At 30.4% G+C, this 15,102-nt stretch overlaps 1 protein-coding gene across 1 annotated transcript in view; it reads right to left on the reverse strand.

Moving 5' to 3' along the window:
• Cap (Cbl-associated protein) overlaps positions 1-15,102 on the reverse strand; it is a 491,821-nt gene that overhangs the window by 204,908 nt on the left and 271,811 nt on the right. Inside the window, exon 2 of the mRNA XM_072021537.1 lies at positions 4,665-4,816. Within this exon, the coding sequence (XP_071877638.1) occupies positions 4,665-4,816 (152 nt within the window). The remainder of the gene's footprint in view (positions 1-4,664; positions 4,817-15,102) is intronic.

Genomic DNA, 15,102 nt, shown 5'->3' on the forward strand with positions numbered 1-15,102 from the left:
TATATATTTGGAACTGGCAAAAGGTTGTGCGTCATTGTTAAAAAACAAAAGGCATAAAAGTGCGAAAAACGGGTTCTGTTAAAGCACTGAGGTAAGCGTCCTGTAGTTCGATTTGTAACGAATGATAGCATACGAATAAAAATTTTAAAGACTATTTAGGAACGATCCGATAATAGTGAGTGGTATAACATGATTTATTCTCGAATATACGATATATTCGACTTAGCAAGCTAATGCACGCGTTACTATGACGCGTGTATAACGCAATTTAATAATTATCAACTGAATAATATTTCAGGACGTTCTCTTAGTGATACAATGTCTACTGCTGTACAGTTTATAATTAATTTCGTACTAGAAAAGAATGAAGAATGTCGATTTTCTTTAAGATTTTGTTACGCAATACATACGCGAAGAAAAGCTTGATCTGTGATACATAAAAAATAAACTGTTTGAATATTTTGACTAATAATGTGAAGATTGATTTTATTGGGTTAGCAACTAAATCATTGCGGATTTTGTCATTAGCACCCAATGACACAATCCGCAACCAATTAGTTGCCAACCCAATATAATCCGTTTTCTTATCGTCAGAGACAAAATTCTATCCAACGACTGATAAGAGCTGTTGCAAAATGAAGAAACGGAACGTCGCAGTCTAAGCTAGACTAAGATTATTTAATCGAAGTTCTTATATAATTTTTCAAGATATTGGATGTTCAAAATTATCTGAATTGCTTTTTCCATCTTCATCATTTAATATATTATCTAATTTCATATTGTTTCTCGACATCTTCATAAAAAGTAATAACGCATTTAAGAATGACAAAAATAACAGCTAAAAACAGTAAGATCATCACGCATGCTCATTGTATATCATCAGTAAGACCGCGGTCATTCTTATCGACGACTTTGTTAAGCTTGTCTTTTATGATGCACTAAAAATATGCATCAAATTACAGTACCTTATCGATTTGATATCGAATAACGGGTTTTGTTCTTTATACGAAGAAACTTTACTTTTCGAGACACGTCGATTGTGCATGAATCTTATTAATATAATTTAAAAAATTCTTAATCAATAATTTTAACTGCAATTTTTAATCAATAAAAATTAAAATACGGATCATAATACGAATGCCATATGAAAAGTGGTATAATGTGTTACTCCCAGTTCATTATTATACATATTATACACATTCACGCGTAAGAGAAGTTACAAGATTAAAAAAACTCTCATCCACTACAGAACAATTTGGTGTCTTATTTTTTGTTCTCAAATAATTTGAAAAAAGGTAACTCTTTAGATCCCAACAATGTTGCTATCAAAAATCTACATGCCGATAATCAAATTTCAAAAAATTTTGATGCATCTTTGTTAAGGTATAGAGAGGATTTGGAAAAACAAATAGTTTAAAATTTATTTACAAATTGTTCCACTCTACACGTGCGTTACTCTCTGAAGGATTCGATAACCCACTCGCTTGGTTGTTTGTTTGCTTCTGATGATTCTAATCACTTCTAACGGTTTTTAATCGCTTTTGTCTCAACTGAGAGCTGAATGTTCTTCAACGCTCACATACACTTACACACGTACAGTATAAATGTATCATCTGCTTAACAATCTTCTACAAATTTTTTATGGTTTCACGGAAAACGTTCAAATACACAACAAATTGCATGGAGACATGTTCAAACATTCGCAAGTTTAATAGTGTATCAAAAATCATTCCATTATCATTTATTGATGCATCGTCTGGAGGTTACAGTATTATTTTAATAGCATGGATTGAAGCATATGAAATATGTAAAGCTAATAATCAGCAGCACAAGTTCGTTACATTTGATCAGCCATTTTATCTAAAAGCTCGAGAGATCATAGTTTGTTCCAAAGTAACCGCAAATGAAAATAGTTTGATTCGGTAATTATTAGGCTTGGTAAGTTTCATGCGCTACCATTCCTCGGCTCGGTCGGATTAGTTGGGAAAGGGACGGACTAAAGCAAGCTTTTTGTTAACTATACGCCGAAACCTCAGCTGAAAAAGTTTTTTCTGATCATACATTTTCAAGGGCTGTTAGAAGTCACATTCTCGCTCAAAAATGTTCAAGCAGATATTTTATAATGGTAGAGATTGGCAAAACAGCTCGTACAAGTAAAAACAGGAAATTGGTCGTTATAGTTCGAATATATGCAACAAATGTAGCCATATTTTCACGCAAGTGCACATAATTCCTATGCGAAATTGACCTATGTATATTTAATTGAGACACGCTTGAATTTTAAAAAGTAATGGATTCTTTTGAATTTGATAAGTTTAATGATTTAAGTTATTTGACAATTAAACGTATTGAAAGATGTCGATCGGTCATTTGGTCAGATACGATTATTGAACATATGCTCACGAGGCCAATAAAATACAGAATTAACAAATAGTATAGCAAAGTATAGCATATATAGTATAGTATATACTAATAGTATAGTATAGTGTAGCATAACAAAGAGCTATTTACGAAAACAGACTTTGTCCATGTTTGTTGTGATAGAAGTCATAAATGCGAGAAAAAATTTTGCCATTTATCGTCTTCGATTTCCGAGCAATGTACAGACACTATAACAATATCCGTAAACACAGCGGGTTCGAAAAAATCATTTGAGTTTTCTAAAATGTGTAATCCGTTCCTTGTAATAAATAGAATCCTTTGTGTCAGTATTTATTTTAGAAATTTAAATAATAAGATATGTCTTATATGACGTCTATTTGTTAACTAGGTATATACATGACACTGAAACATCATTTATTAATAGTAAACGAGAGATATAAAAAATCAAAAATCAAAAAATTAAACAGTATGAGCTTAGATATAATTTTTAAAAGAGTTGATTATGGTACTTGCTTATATGGTTGCTGAAATAATGTAAGTTCGAGCAATCTCAAAGTGCAAATTCAATTTCAGGTGCGTTTGCAGCCGCACCACCACTTCGCAGCTGCATGCTATCTCGATTATATACCAGAACTTTATAACTTTTATCAAAGCGCACAAACGATTAGTTGGAAAATTTAAAAACAGTTAATCCAATTCTTCCCCTACACTTTATGAAATTTTCAGCTTTTAATATTATTTAGAGCTACGGTGACTTTTTGAAAAAAGAATTTTTCTCGGTTCCAGATTAATATAGTGCAAGAAACTGCTTTTGTAAATTCGTCAAAATATAGCAGTTATTAATTAGTCTTTTTAGCAATTCGCTACGATAAAAATTAAAAAGGTTATTCCATTTTTTAGAGGTTTTAGACAGTTTAATTTAAGAAAATCACTTCAAAATATCGAACCATTTTGCACAAAAAAATTACTCTCTACAATTTTCCCCGATTTAAAGTCTAATTCGACTGGATTACCAGGCAGCTCAGCGGTGTGGAATGCTAACATTGCCCGGGCAAAGCAGACTCTGCACGTCATGCGGATTTCACCCGTAGCACATAGATGCATATATATGTATACATATACATACAGACAGAGTGAGTTATCTAAGAGTTGAAGTTGAAATATTTTTGATACTAGTAATTACATTATTAGCTTTTCTATAGATAGGCGTGTAAATATCATCTGAAGATCAACTTTGTTTCTTTAATAGGATCATATATTTTTCAATACTTTAATCGACGCGGTTCGAGATTCTTTACAAAAAATTATTAATCCACTTATATCGAAAAGCTATTAGTTTAATAGATAGTTTAATTTTTCTTTGTAAAACTTATGAAGGACAAGGAAAACAAATACAGAAATGCTTACGTTTTTTCTTGTCTTTTGTATGTTAAATTTGACAAATTAAAGGTAATATATCTGCCAAACTATAGTTAAAATATAATTTCTCGACATAAATAGATTTATACTTTTTTTAATAAGAAATGCCAAGATGGTTCGATTAGTGCATTAAAAAATATGTAGTTTCATTTAAAAAATGAAGTTGGTCATAAAATCTTCCTCATTACTTAACCCGTAAAGAAATAAATCGCACTGTATGGTATCCTTTTTTGAACTAAACAACTTTTATTAAAACATCCTTTTGATAATTTTAATGCCTCGCGATATTTCATCCTTTCCAGTTAAACAAAACAGTCTACACATTGCATATAGCAAAATATGAATATAAAATAATTACTTTTATTACTTTTATTATTATTGTTTAGTTATATTGTAGTTTAGGTTCAGAATATATCATAAGAAGGTTGGTGCCTTCTTCTTAGTTTCTTACATTATAGTAGAGTCTTACATCGAGTTCTTAATTCCTATATGAATTAAAATATTAGCAAATAATATAATATGAAATATAAATATAAAACATAGTTGATATTTTAACCATGCTGTGTCCTTTGAATAATTTTTGAATTAATACATTTTATTTTTTTTTGTTCACATTTCTTAGGTTCCTAAAAGGATATGAAATAATTGTTGAAATTTTATTTCAATTTACTGTTAAAGTTTATTTAAAAATATTCTAGGCTGTTTTACTTGGAAATAATTGTTGTTATACATAACCAATACAATGCCTCGAAATAAATCCCGTGATTGAAACAATAAGAGCTACTGCACTGTCATTTCATGATTTACAATTAATAATTGTAATTCGTTAACAAATATCGGGAAAATAAGGTAAAACGACTTACTGATTTAAACCGAGTTTCAAGTGTTCTCCAGCGTTTCGTAAGAGTGCATGTGCTTCGCTGTTCGTTAAATCCCGGGTAGTTCTTCCATTTATACTACTAATCAAATCACCCTCTCTCACTCCCTGTTGAGCCGCTTTGCTGCCTGGATTAACCTGTAACGAAAATTCATATTTGTACTTTAATTAGATAAATAACATTTGTGAACCGCGTTTCATGTACTTCAATTTGTTTTTTATTAATTTAAGTAAGTGTAATATGAAATTTAGACCTTTTTCCTTTTTCTTGAAAAAAAATTATAAAACACTGTTCGCGTTAAATAATTTATGCCATTAGATTTTGTAATAGCATTATATTGTATTTCATAACTATTCACAATATTATATCAAGAAGTTCATCTAACTTTTGTGCCAAAAATAAATTCAAATTGAAGTTCTTGTAGCATTTCACAAAAATTATAACAGTGATAATATCGTTAAAAAATATCTATATATTTATCGCATAATACTGGATATTAACGAAATTTAAATTCAAAAGCACTATCGAAAATTTCGATTCGAAATTAGACTTTTATCGAAAGAAGATTTTGATATAGGTATTTTCAAATTTTAGTCAACTCATAATTTCGAAATATTATATGTGATAACATTTCTGAAATGGAAAATAAAATAAAAATTGTAAAATTTTGAAAAAATGTTTCACAATAATTAATAAATAAAGTAATGTATACGTGAAGTTTTACAAAACGGAGATAAATTTTTTATGGTTATTTATCAATAACAGTGTGAGTGTGTGTGGGCGGGGGGGTTATAATTGTCAAATCCTCCTCCTCCTCCTCCTCCTCTCCCCCCAACCCCCAATCCCATAGTCAAGATATCACTACAGATATTTATTATACAGATATTGACTAATCCCATTCCCAACTGGTGAGTGTCCTTTTTGCAATGTCATTTAACCATAATTAAAGGTGATATTTTTACATGTGTAGAAACGATTTCATCAATGTGAACGCTATTGTTAAAATAAATGATAAATATACGTGTTTCCCATCAAATTGGTAGCCAAACTGTATATAAAATTGAACATTATAAGTTTGGTTGGTGGTTGAAAATGCGAAATTATTTATTATGAAAGTCAGACAATTTCCTGTGCTATATTCTCTCAGTTGACAAGTAAATTTCTTCCATTTTGGATAACGTAGAAATAATTACTCATTTGTTTTAGAGGTTATGGGTATCATGCATAAATCGATAATTTTAATAAATATGTAAGTATCTTATTACTGTCTAAGATATCGTTTTTTGAAAGTGAATCTCTACTTTTATTATAAAAAATTAATTGGTTCAACTAGCGAAAGTGAAATTGTTTATCAATGGATAACTTCGTGTTAACATTAAATAGTGATATAGATTATTAATATAGGTAACAATTCTATATTTCGAATTAGTTTTAAAGTTGATACTATTTTATATTTTATAAACACAGCCTATTGATATGAATAAGTGAAAAGTCTTATTCGAATTGAAAGATACAGGGAAAATAGATATTAACTAAAGTGAAAAGAAAAAAGAATTATAGAAACAAGTTCATGATCAGACGAGAATGACATTTTAAGTGATACTAGCTTGAGGTTTATGATGCAAAATATATAAATAATGAGAAAAATATCTCAAAAATAAGAAAATTATTTAAGATTTTTATAATACATTAATTCAGCAGCAACTGCATTCAGTGTTCATAAAAACACACTCTTTCTGTACAAAAATCAGTGTACAATAAATTTAGATGTTTTAAAGGTCTATAAAATAGAACCAAAACTTTCAGCATTTGCCTATATGTTTTAATTATATAACACGCGAAATTTTAAATATCTAAGAAAACGGAGTTGCCTCATCATATTCTTATAATAAACGATTCAATTGACGAACACTTTTATAATGTATTAGATTACCCCAAAAGTTTTTTTCGTTTTATAAGAAAATAATAGATGCACAACATTTTCTTGTTTTATATTACTTTACTGAATTACTTATGATCCATTTTGTAAAACAAAAAATGTTGTGCATCTATTATTTCATTACAAAACGAAACAAACTTTTGGGACAACCTAATGCGTAAAAGATTAGTAATAAGTATATTATGTGACAGTGTCACACACTCAAGGAATCATCTGATTAGTAAATAAATAGACCGAACACTCTAAAGTCCACACCCGTTGAAACAATGGATTAACGAGACCCCCTCCAAAGGGACTAGATCCTCGGTAGAGCGACCTTCCAAAACGAGCGTAAATACAGTCTATTGTGATACTTCGAATCTATATATTGTAACCGTTACTCAGTTGGATTTTCTATAATAAATTTGATCTTTGCGTATCAAATTCTATTTTCTTCACCCTATTTGTGAAAGAATCGTTTCATTCGTGCCGCGGCGCGAGGATATCATTTGCGATTTGTTAATTTCGCGATCTTTTGTGCCTCCGACGTGACAACAGCGTAGAAGTGCAGACATCAAATATTTTCCATTAGTGAGTTAACATGTCATCCTCAGCCAACAAATTAATCAATCATTCATTGTGCTAATATTTAGTATTAAATTTATAATATTTATGTTGTTCTGTTAACATATACATAGTTATACATTTTATGGTATTATGGTTTTGTTTTAAGATTAATTTAATATTAATTTAAGAAATTTTCGGTTTTAATGCTAAAAATCAATGATTATAATATTACCATTACATCAATAACATTATCTAAAAATAAAATACTCAGTACTCTGTTTAACGTATCTTACAATGTTGTGTATCTTCTAAAAAACGTAGAAAACCTAAACTCAAAAGATTTAAAAATAATCATTAAATGACAGCTTTAAGTAACAAAATTCTTTTATTGACCATAAATAAGTAACTTGAGTCAGAAATCTAGTAAAACTTATTATTATTAATATCAGTAATAATAAAATATATATTACTTATGATGTTAATTTACGGTATAAACCTTCACAGCCTAAACAAACGTGTCAAATACTGACAATGACTCCCGAAAATATTTGAATATTTAGAATCGAAAACTTTTAGAGAGAGATGGAGAGAAATATATTAAATGCTACACAAAATTTTTCCAAATTTTATTGAACATATAATAGCTACGATATATTTATTGCAAACATATGTATATTTCATCGAAGTGACAAAAATACTCGATACAATGCGAATAATCGTGTTAAACGTATAATTTAGTACTAAATTATAGTCTCACTGTAATTTAATAATACAGTGCATAATTGACTGCTCAAATAAATTTATGATCCTCACAAAATATATCTTTGTAGTAAAAAACTTGTAATATCTACAATGGTTTGCGAAATTGTATTTGAACACTTAACATAAAAAACGTATTACATATATATCGTATATATTATATAAAACATCTTAACATTTTATTAGCACTATAATAAGATACGAACGTCATGATTATACACTCCTCCAATTGCTCGCTTATCACGATCGGATAACGATGACGGCCGGCCAATACTTTTCTTCTTCCCATAATCTTCAACATTTTTTACGAAATTGTGTATTACTCTATGACTTCTTCTTATTACTTTCGATATTTTTGCTACTGATAACCGTTGCTGTTTTAGTTCAAGAATTTGCTTTTTTCAGACTCGTTTAATTCTTTTCCGCGTCCCATGCTTACAAATTTATATAATATTGTACTGTAATCTTTACTCGTTGATAGATCATGAACTAAATTTCTAAACATATAAACACAGTGTGTTATCATTTCAACTTTAGTATGGAACAGTTCTTCTTTGTTGTATACAAATATCTACGACATTGTGACTTATTTTCAACGAACCGTATATTCTGAACCCATAATGCTTTCATATACGTTACAGACGAAAAACTTTACACGCGTCATTGAGAAATTAAAGATAGCACACCTAGGTTATCTTTTTCACGAACAGTGTAGTAGTAAAATCTGAAATCAACTTGAAAGTTTATTTAAAAATTATAAGATATTTGCGACAGACATTTAGTAAAAAAAAAAAAAAAAAAAGAAAAGGTAATACACGGAACAGAACAGTGGATCTTGACATTCGTATACGAGATATCTCGTTATGAAAGGGTTCAAGATAGTTTCACAGAACCTCACTAAATATTGAAGCTCATTAATATCATAGATAATTTTTATAAGTTTTTATAGTAGATGTTCAGATTCCGGACTTATTTTCCTGAGTTATTGCAAATTTCTGTCTTATCAAAAATTCTACGTTCGTCAAAATATACCTGTCTCTGAAGTGTCCGAAAGGCATGCGAAAGAAAGAAGCCCACTTCATCAAAATTTACTCATTAAACTCTACTTTGGCGTTTAAGATTCTCACCGTGTAGCTGCACTTTCGTTGACCCGACGCTCGAAACTTCAGCATGTTGTAAACTTTCTTCACTACCGGATCCTGTCAATATATCAGCGAGCGATTCGTGACACCGCCTTGTATCTTTCGTTCCTTTTTTCGAAGGTTAGCAAAGTTTCAACGGACGTTAATTGAAAAAGTAGTTGTTTTGGGTAAAAAGGTAGTCTTCTACCATCGAATCTATAATATCACGGGACGTGATTATTTCAATGCTGAAGTAGAAATATTCCAATTTCATAGCTGTATTCAATTTCAGAAATATTTTTTTGATTATTTTGATTTTTTTTTTTTTTTTTTTTGACTGAACTGTTATTCTACTTCTATTAATATTTATTATATATATTATTATTGCTATTATTTCTATTATTATGTATTGAATATATCATTATATGTATTATTATAATATTATATTATATTATATACATAATATATAATCTTATTAACTCAAATAGAATTCGAATATTCATGCACGTGAAACGTAGAAATATATAAAATACACGAAAAATATATAAAACATGTTACCAATGTTTTCGGTATACATACATAACTTTGACATATGAAAAATTATCTACAATACAATATTTAATAATAAATATTCAACGATACTTTTACAATTATAATATGTTATAGTTTGCGTTACGATAAATTTATAAGCACTGTCATCAAGTTCAAGCAGATCACTGATAACATTTGCATATAATACTTGCCTATCTTTTCAAATAATAAGAAAACTTTTTGTACGTTGCCTTTTGCTACATAGTGCATATATCATCGTCTACTGTCTTTTACTATACAAGGTGGATGTAATAACTTTGATCACCTTCTAGAGATATGGGAAAACTTTGTTGACAAAAGACGTACGGTATGGCAGTAATAATTTTCTTGCAAGGTGACCTCCATTCTTTCTTCATTGTTTGCCATATCTTTTTGTTCCTAGTAGAATGGAGGATCTTTAGACGATTATGTTTAGACAAAGTCATTTTACAATAAATAAAACATGTTCGTTTGCATCGATGCAACTTTGCAATCATCGGATTGCCGAAGTCCGTGCACTTATCCGGAAGTATCGGGTCGTACGATGTAATGAGCTTTTGACTCACATCTTGTAATATTCTCCCTGCATTGATCATTGCAAATGGTTACACGTGGATATTTGTATCACGAAGCGAAACATAACAGAAACGTAAGAGAGCTTCCCATTATACTCGGTAGAATCTTCCCGAATCGATAAATACGACATAGTGATCCAATTTCGTAGCCAGCTCGTTCTTCTCATATAACACCACTGGATTTCTTTTTGTGGAGAATATTAAGAAATACTAAATAATATGTACAGAAGCTAATACCACTAGATATAGGACAAATATTCATTGCAACATGTACCATAAACAACCCAGAAATGACAACAAGCGGTTTCGGCAATCTTACGATTTCAACGTTGCATCGATGCAAACACTCATCATTTCAAACGTTTATTATGATGTAAGATTTGTTATCCTTTTATGTATTGTCGAATGTGCTTCTATTAGGAATCGTAGAAGTCGTCTAAACATTTTCTAAAGTATAAAAAAAAGTATGTAAAGTGGAATAAAAAGTGAACAAGCAAAATTTAAATTTAAAAATATGGAGGATCCTTAAAATTTCTGAAAACCTTTCACATACAAAAAATTATTATATTATGGCCATCTTTGTACCGTACAACTTTTATAAGCAAAGTTTTTGTATACTTCTAAAAAGAACAGAGATATTTAAGGTGATCAAGGTTATTGCTCCACCATTCATTAATACATTAGTTCATATTATAAGCTACTACACTTAACGTTTAATCAACAATTGAAAATTTTAAATTTTCGTGTGATCCACAGTTGACAATTTAATGAGACGAATGTATCACATAGGTAGAAGATATGCAATATATTCTTGCATGTGTTTTTAAATATAAATTCAAAATAAGGAATATATTCTTATAATCTTATAATCATATTCTATAATGACATTACAAATATCTAGGTTTCTATCTAGGTTTGCATTCTATAAAAATATATATTTGCATAAATATCTGCAATTTACATCAGACAAATTGTTTAAAATATTGAGAATTATTTTTAAAGATATATTGCTTTAGGAATTATATAAAATAATATTCGTTTAAAAAATTGGAAAGCTTTAATTATTTAAGAACTGTAATATATTTATAGTAATTCCGTATTTGCTGGTATTTTCAAATAAAAGATATTTCACCATAGTGATTAATCTTCAACAAATAAGAGATACGAAGAAAATATGCTAAGAATGTTCACGTTCTTTAGGATGCTATGCTATTTCTTAATCGAACTTTCGATTATCCGATATTAGCTATACAATTCGAATTCAATTAATCAATAATACTCTACCCCTAAACCTTTTTCTTCAATTTTTGTCGCATTCTTATCCTGATTCTATCGAACACAGATTGAGAACAAAACTTTCATCTTTGTAACGGTTGTTAATTATTGCAATAACTCTAATATATTAGCCAAAAGCATCTTAAGAAGATAATAACTTTTCAACAAAAAGTAACTACAGCATTTTACACTTATGACGCTTACAATATTTACAAATCAAGGTTTCGTGTAACATATCAATCTTAACTGATTATAAGTTATTTGTCTTTTTAACTTAATCTCATGAATAAATTAGAGATTTTAGTTATTCAAATTTTAATAACTTATATCCATTAAATAATTAATTTATTTAATTCTTTAAACGTAATATGTACTACTTTACTATAAAGAGCTAAAATATCAAAATTCTTTAAGAATATTCACCATAATTTTTGTATTTAATAATCGTAAATGGTCCTATGTAAAAGAAATTTATACAATTTCCTAAATATGCATCTCCGGAATTTTTATTTAATATAACAAATTAAAATTCTTCGCGTCTCACCAAAAACAATAATTCTTGTAACATATTATCGTAGAATTCCTCCGATATTCATCAAATTACGCTACGATTAACCTTTAACAGCTACACAGAAACTAATATTACGAGCGACTAAATAAATCAAGATAAATTTCTTATCTCATCAAATTCGTGCCATAGAAGCACATAATTTCTTCTTAGTATCCCAGAGTCTTTAATCCAAACAGGTTATTCGATAAATTCAAGCAAATTGCCATAACAGGCTGGGAATATGTATCACGAAGACGCTTATCTTCCCTTTAAATGACACCTGTACAAGGTTACGTTTATACACAAGTATATTTCATTGATGAATGTTGAACTTATCGTTTATGTAGGGTGTTTTTTTTTTTTTTCGACGTCTACAGAATTAACACGTTGGTCGCCGCGTCACCCATATTTATGTGACGAGTATACTTCCGTGGGGACCCCGTCACCCAAGTATTTATGACGTTCTTCTTGTTCGAGTTAATTAAATATACGATATTATATATAGGATATACAACATAAAAATATTAAAAACATATTGTACCATGCTTTTTATTAATTTATATTCTGGATAAAATATTACATTATGCTATATCGCATGGTATTTGTTAAAACATTCCAAACACATTTGGGGTGATTTTGGACACTTCGAACAATAGTTCTAGACTTCGTCATCACTACTTTCCTCGCTTTCAAATATATTTTTACGCTGTTTACTGAACATTTTGAGAATGAAAAAATCATTGATGTACGTCTCACAAGTATGCTTCTCGACTAAATGAAAGATCTGAGATATCTGGCATGAGATCTCTCGGAATACTCTACCTGGAAAGCTTATCGCTTTCTCCATTTCAGAACTAAATAATCTTTTCTTTACAATTTATCGAAGGCGATAAACAATGAATTTCCGCTTGCCGCTCTATTTACATTCTGCGTACCGGCGGTTGGATTTGGACCCCGCAGGAAACTTAGCCGAATCACGCTGGACGACCAACGGTTAATCGGATTAACCTCTGGCTAATGCATTGAGATAATCATTTAGCCTTAAATTATATCGGCTCCATAATCGTATTATTTCCTCTATAATAGAGTTTATCTGAAGACCTTTACGAATTTCATCGCTTCGAACTTATCGAACTATCATTCTGAGTATATTTTTGACTATACACTTTTAAGCTTTACCATTGTCACGTCCCGCGCCCCGCACGACCCGTAACGCGAGACAAAATTGGAACGTACCTAATAAAATTTACCTAAAGATATTAAGAAAATTTAAAATTGTAAATAAGGTAGGTAGTTCGAACAAACATTGGGGATCTTCCCAAACATTTCAAAAGAAAGGCTCCGATGATCTTTCATCTCCAACAGATATAAATAAACGTAGCGACTTAGAACAGTTAGTTATCATCATTTTGTCAACCGAAGAGTGTTACATTCGTCAGTCTGTCAGTCGATTGACAATATCGAAATCAAGTAAGATTTGAATAAATCGTTGCATATTGATAATTTATTTCGAACAACTTTAATCCTTTCCCGTGCCAGTATTCCCGCACATAGCAGGTTAGCCGAAACGTGGAATTTATTGCTAGTTGCATTAAACGCTAGTTAACGCTACCCATGTGCATGCAATTTGTTGATTAGATGGTATCATTACGTTCAAGCAAACGCGACAATTCAATAAAACGTGACAACCATGTGACTTTTCACTGCTATGTCCCACAAGTGGAAGTCATATGTCCAGTTTGGTTTAATAATAAACTTATATGTAAGTAACTTGTTTTCTAAACTTAATTCAGATATGAAAATATTTCTTTCTTCTTGAATCGAATTTGCTGAATCTTTTTGCGTATAGATTAGCTTCGTGTTAGCTTGGAGTGAAGACGTAACGCAAAGTATTTAACCAGTTGGGTCTGGGACGCAATCCATTTACGATATGTAATGATGTTCGTCCTTAACGTGGAAGTGATGTGATTACGTATATCAGTATATTTCTTTTTCCACTAATTTAGTCGGTGCTCTAGCGATCGTATGTGCTGTTGCAAGAATGTTGGTAAAATCTTAGGATCTTCATCGGTGGCTAGAATTATTGTGTCATCCGCGAACATAAATAAAATAGTTTCGTAGCTGGTCAAGATATCAGTTATATACATATACAGTGTACGATGCAGACCAGGAAATATTACCTTGAAGGAGGCCAGCACTGATAGCGTATAGGTCAGAAATAGTTTATATTGAACAAAGAATATTCTATTTTCCAGGTATGATTTAATAAGCGATAGCAAACTATTGCTTAAGTTTTAAGTGTAGAGGATAATTGGCCATGTGGTTAAATGACCAGACTACTTGATGTTGAAAACCGTCAAATATATTTTAAAATATTTAATAAATACATGGAATGTTCGCTAAGACACTCGGCACTAACGCATTCGCTAAAGAATGTGTATAGATCGCTAAGAAGATCGCTCGAGACTGAGAATGATAAACTGGTCACCTTACGATCGCGTTCGTTTATTTATACTGGTCGGGGGAGTGCCGAAAAATTCAAATTCAACTTTGTTTGACGGTTACACGTAGCGGCGACATTTTTTTGCCCGGAGTTTATTTATTATTACATTATGTATGTCCTAACGATGTTGATACTCCGAGGCAAAACAACAACTTGATTCGAATTGTCCTCTAACTCATGAGCCGCTACAGAAGTTTCAACAATTTAAGGATTTGCAGATGTTATTGCAGTATATAAAGTCACATAAGAACTTAAAGCGATATTTGATTCATTACATTGCAACGTATTGTGAAGTTATTCAGTGAATGGCATTTTTTCTAAGGGACTCTTCACCCCTGTGCCGTTCGCTTTTTGTATAACTGGAAGGGGAACAAATTGAGCTTTTGTGCCTTTTCGTAGCTTTTCAGAGAAAATAGATTTTGTCCTCTTTAAACGAGAGGCTTGAGATGTAAGATTAGAATTGGCCTTGAGATGTAGGATTAGAATTTACAGTGATTTTGTATTAGTTGTTTAACTTCCTTAATAATTGCATTAAGTTTTTTCTTGTTCATGATGATTTGTGTCTTTGTCAGATATATTTTACTT

Source organism: Bombus fervidus, chromosome 19, assembly GCF_041682495.2.
Source record: "Bombus fervidus isolate BK054 chromosome 19, iyBomFerv1, whole genome shotgun sequence".
Classification (NCBI taxonomy): Eukaryota; Metazoa; Arthropoda; class Insecta; order Hymenoptera; family Apidae; genus Bombus; species Bombus fervidus.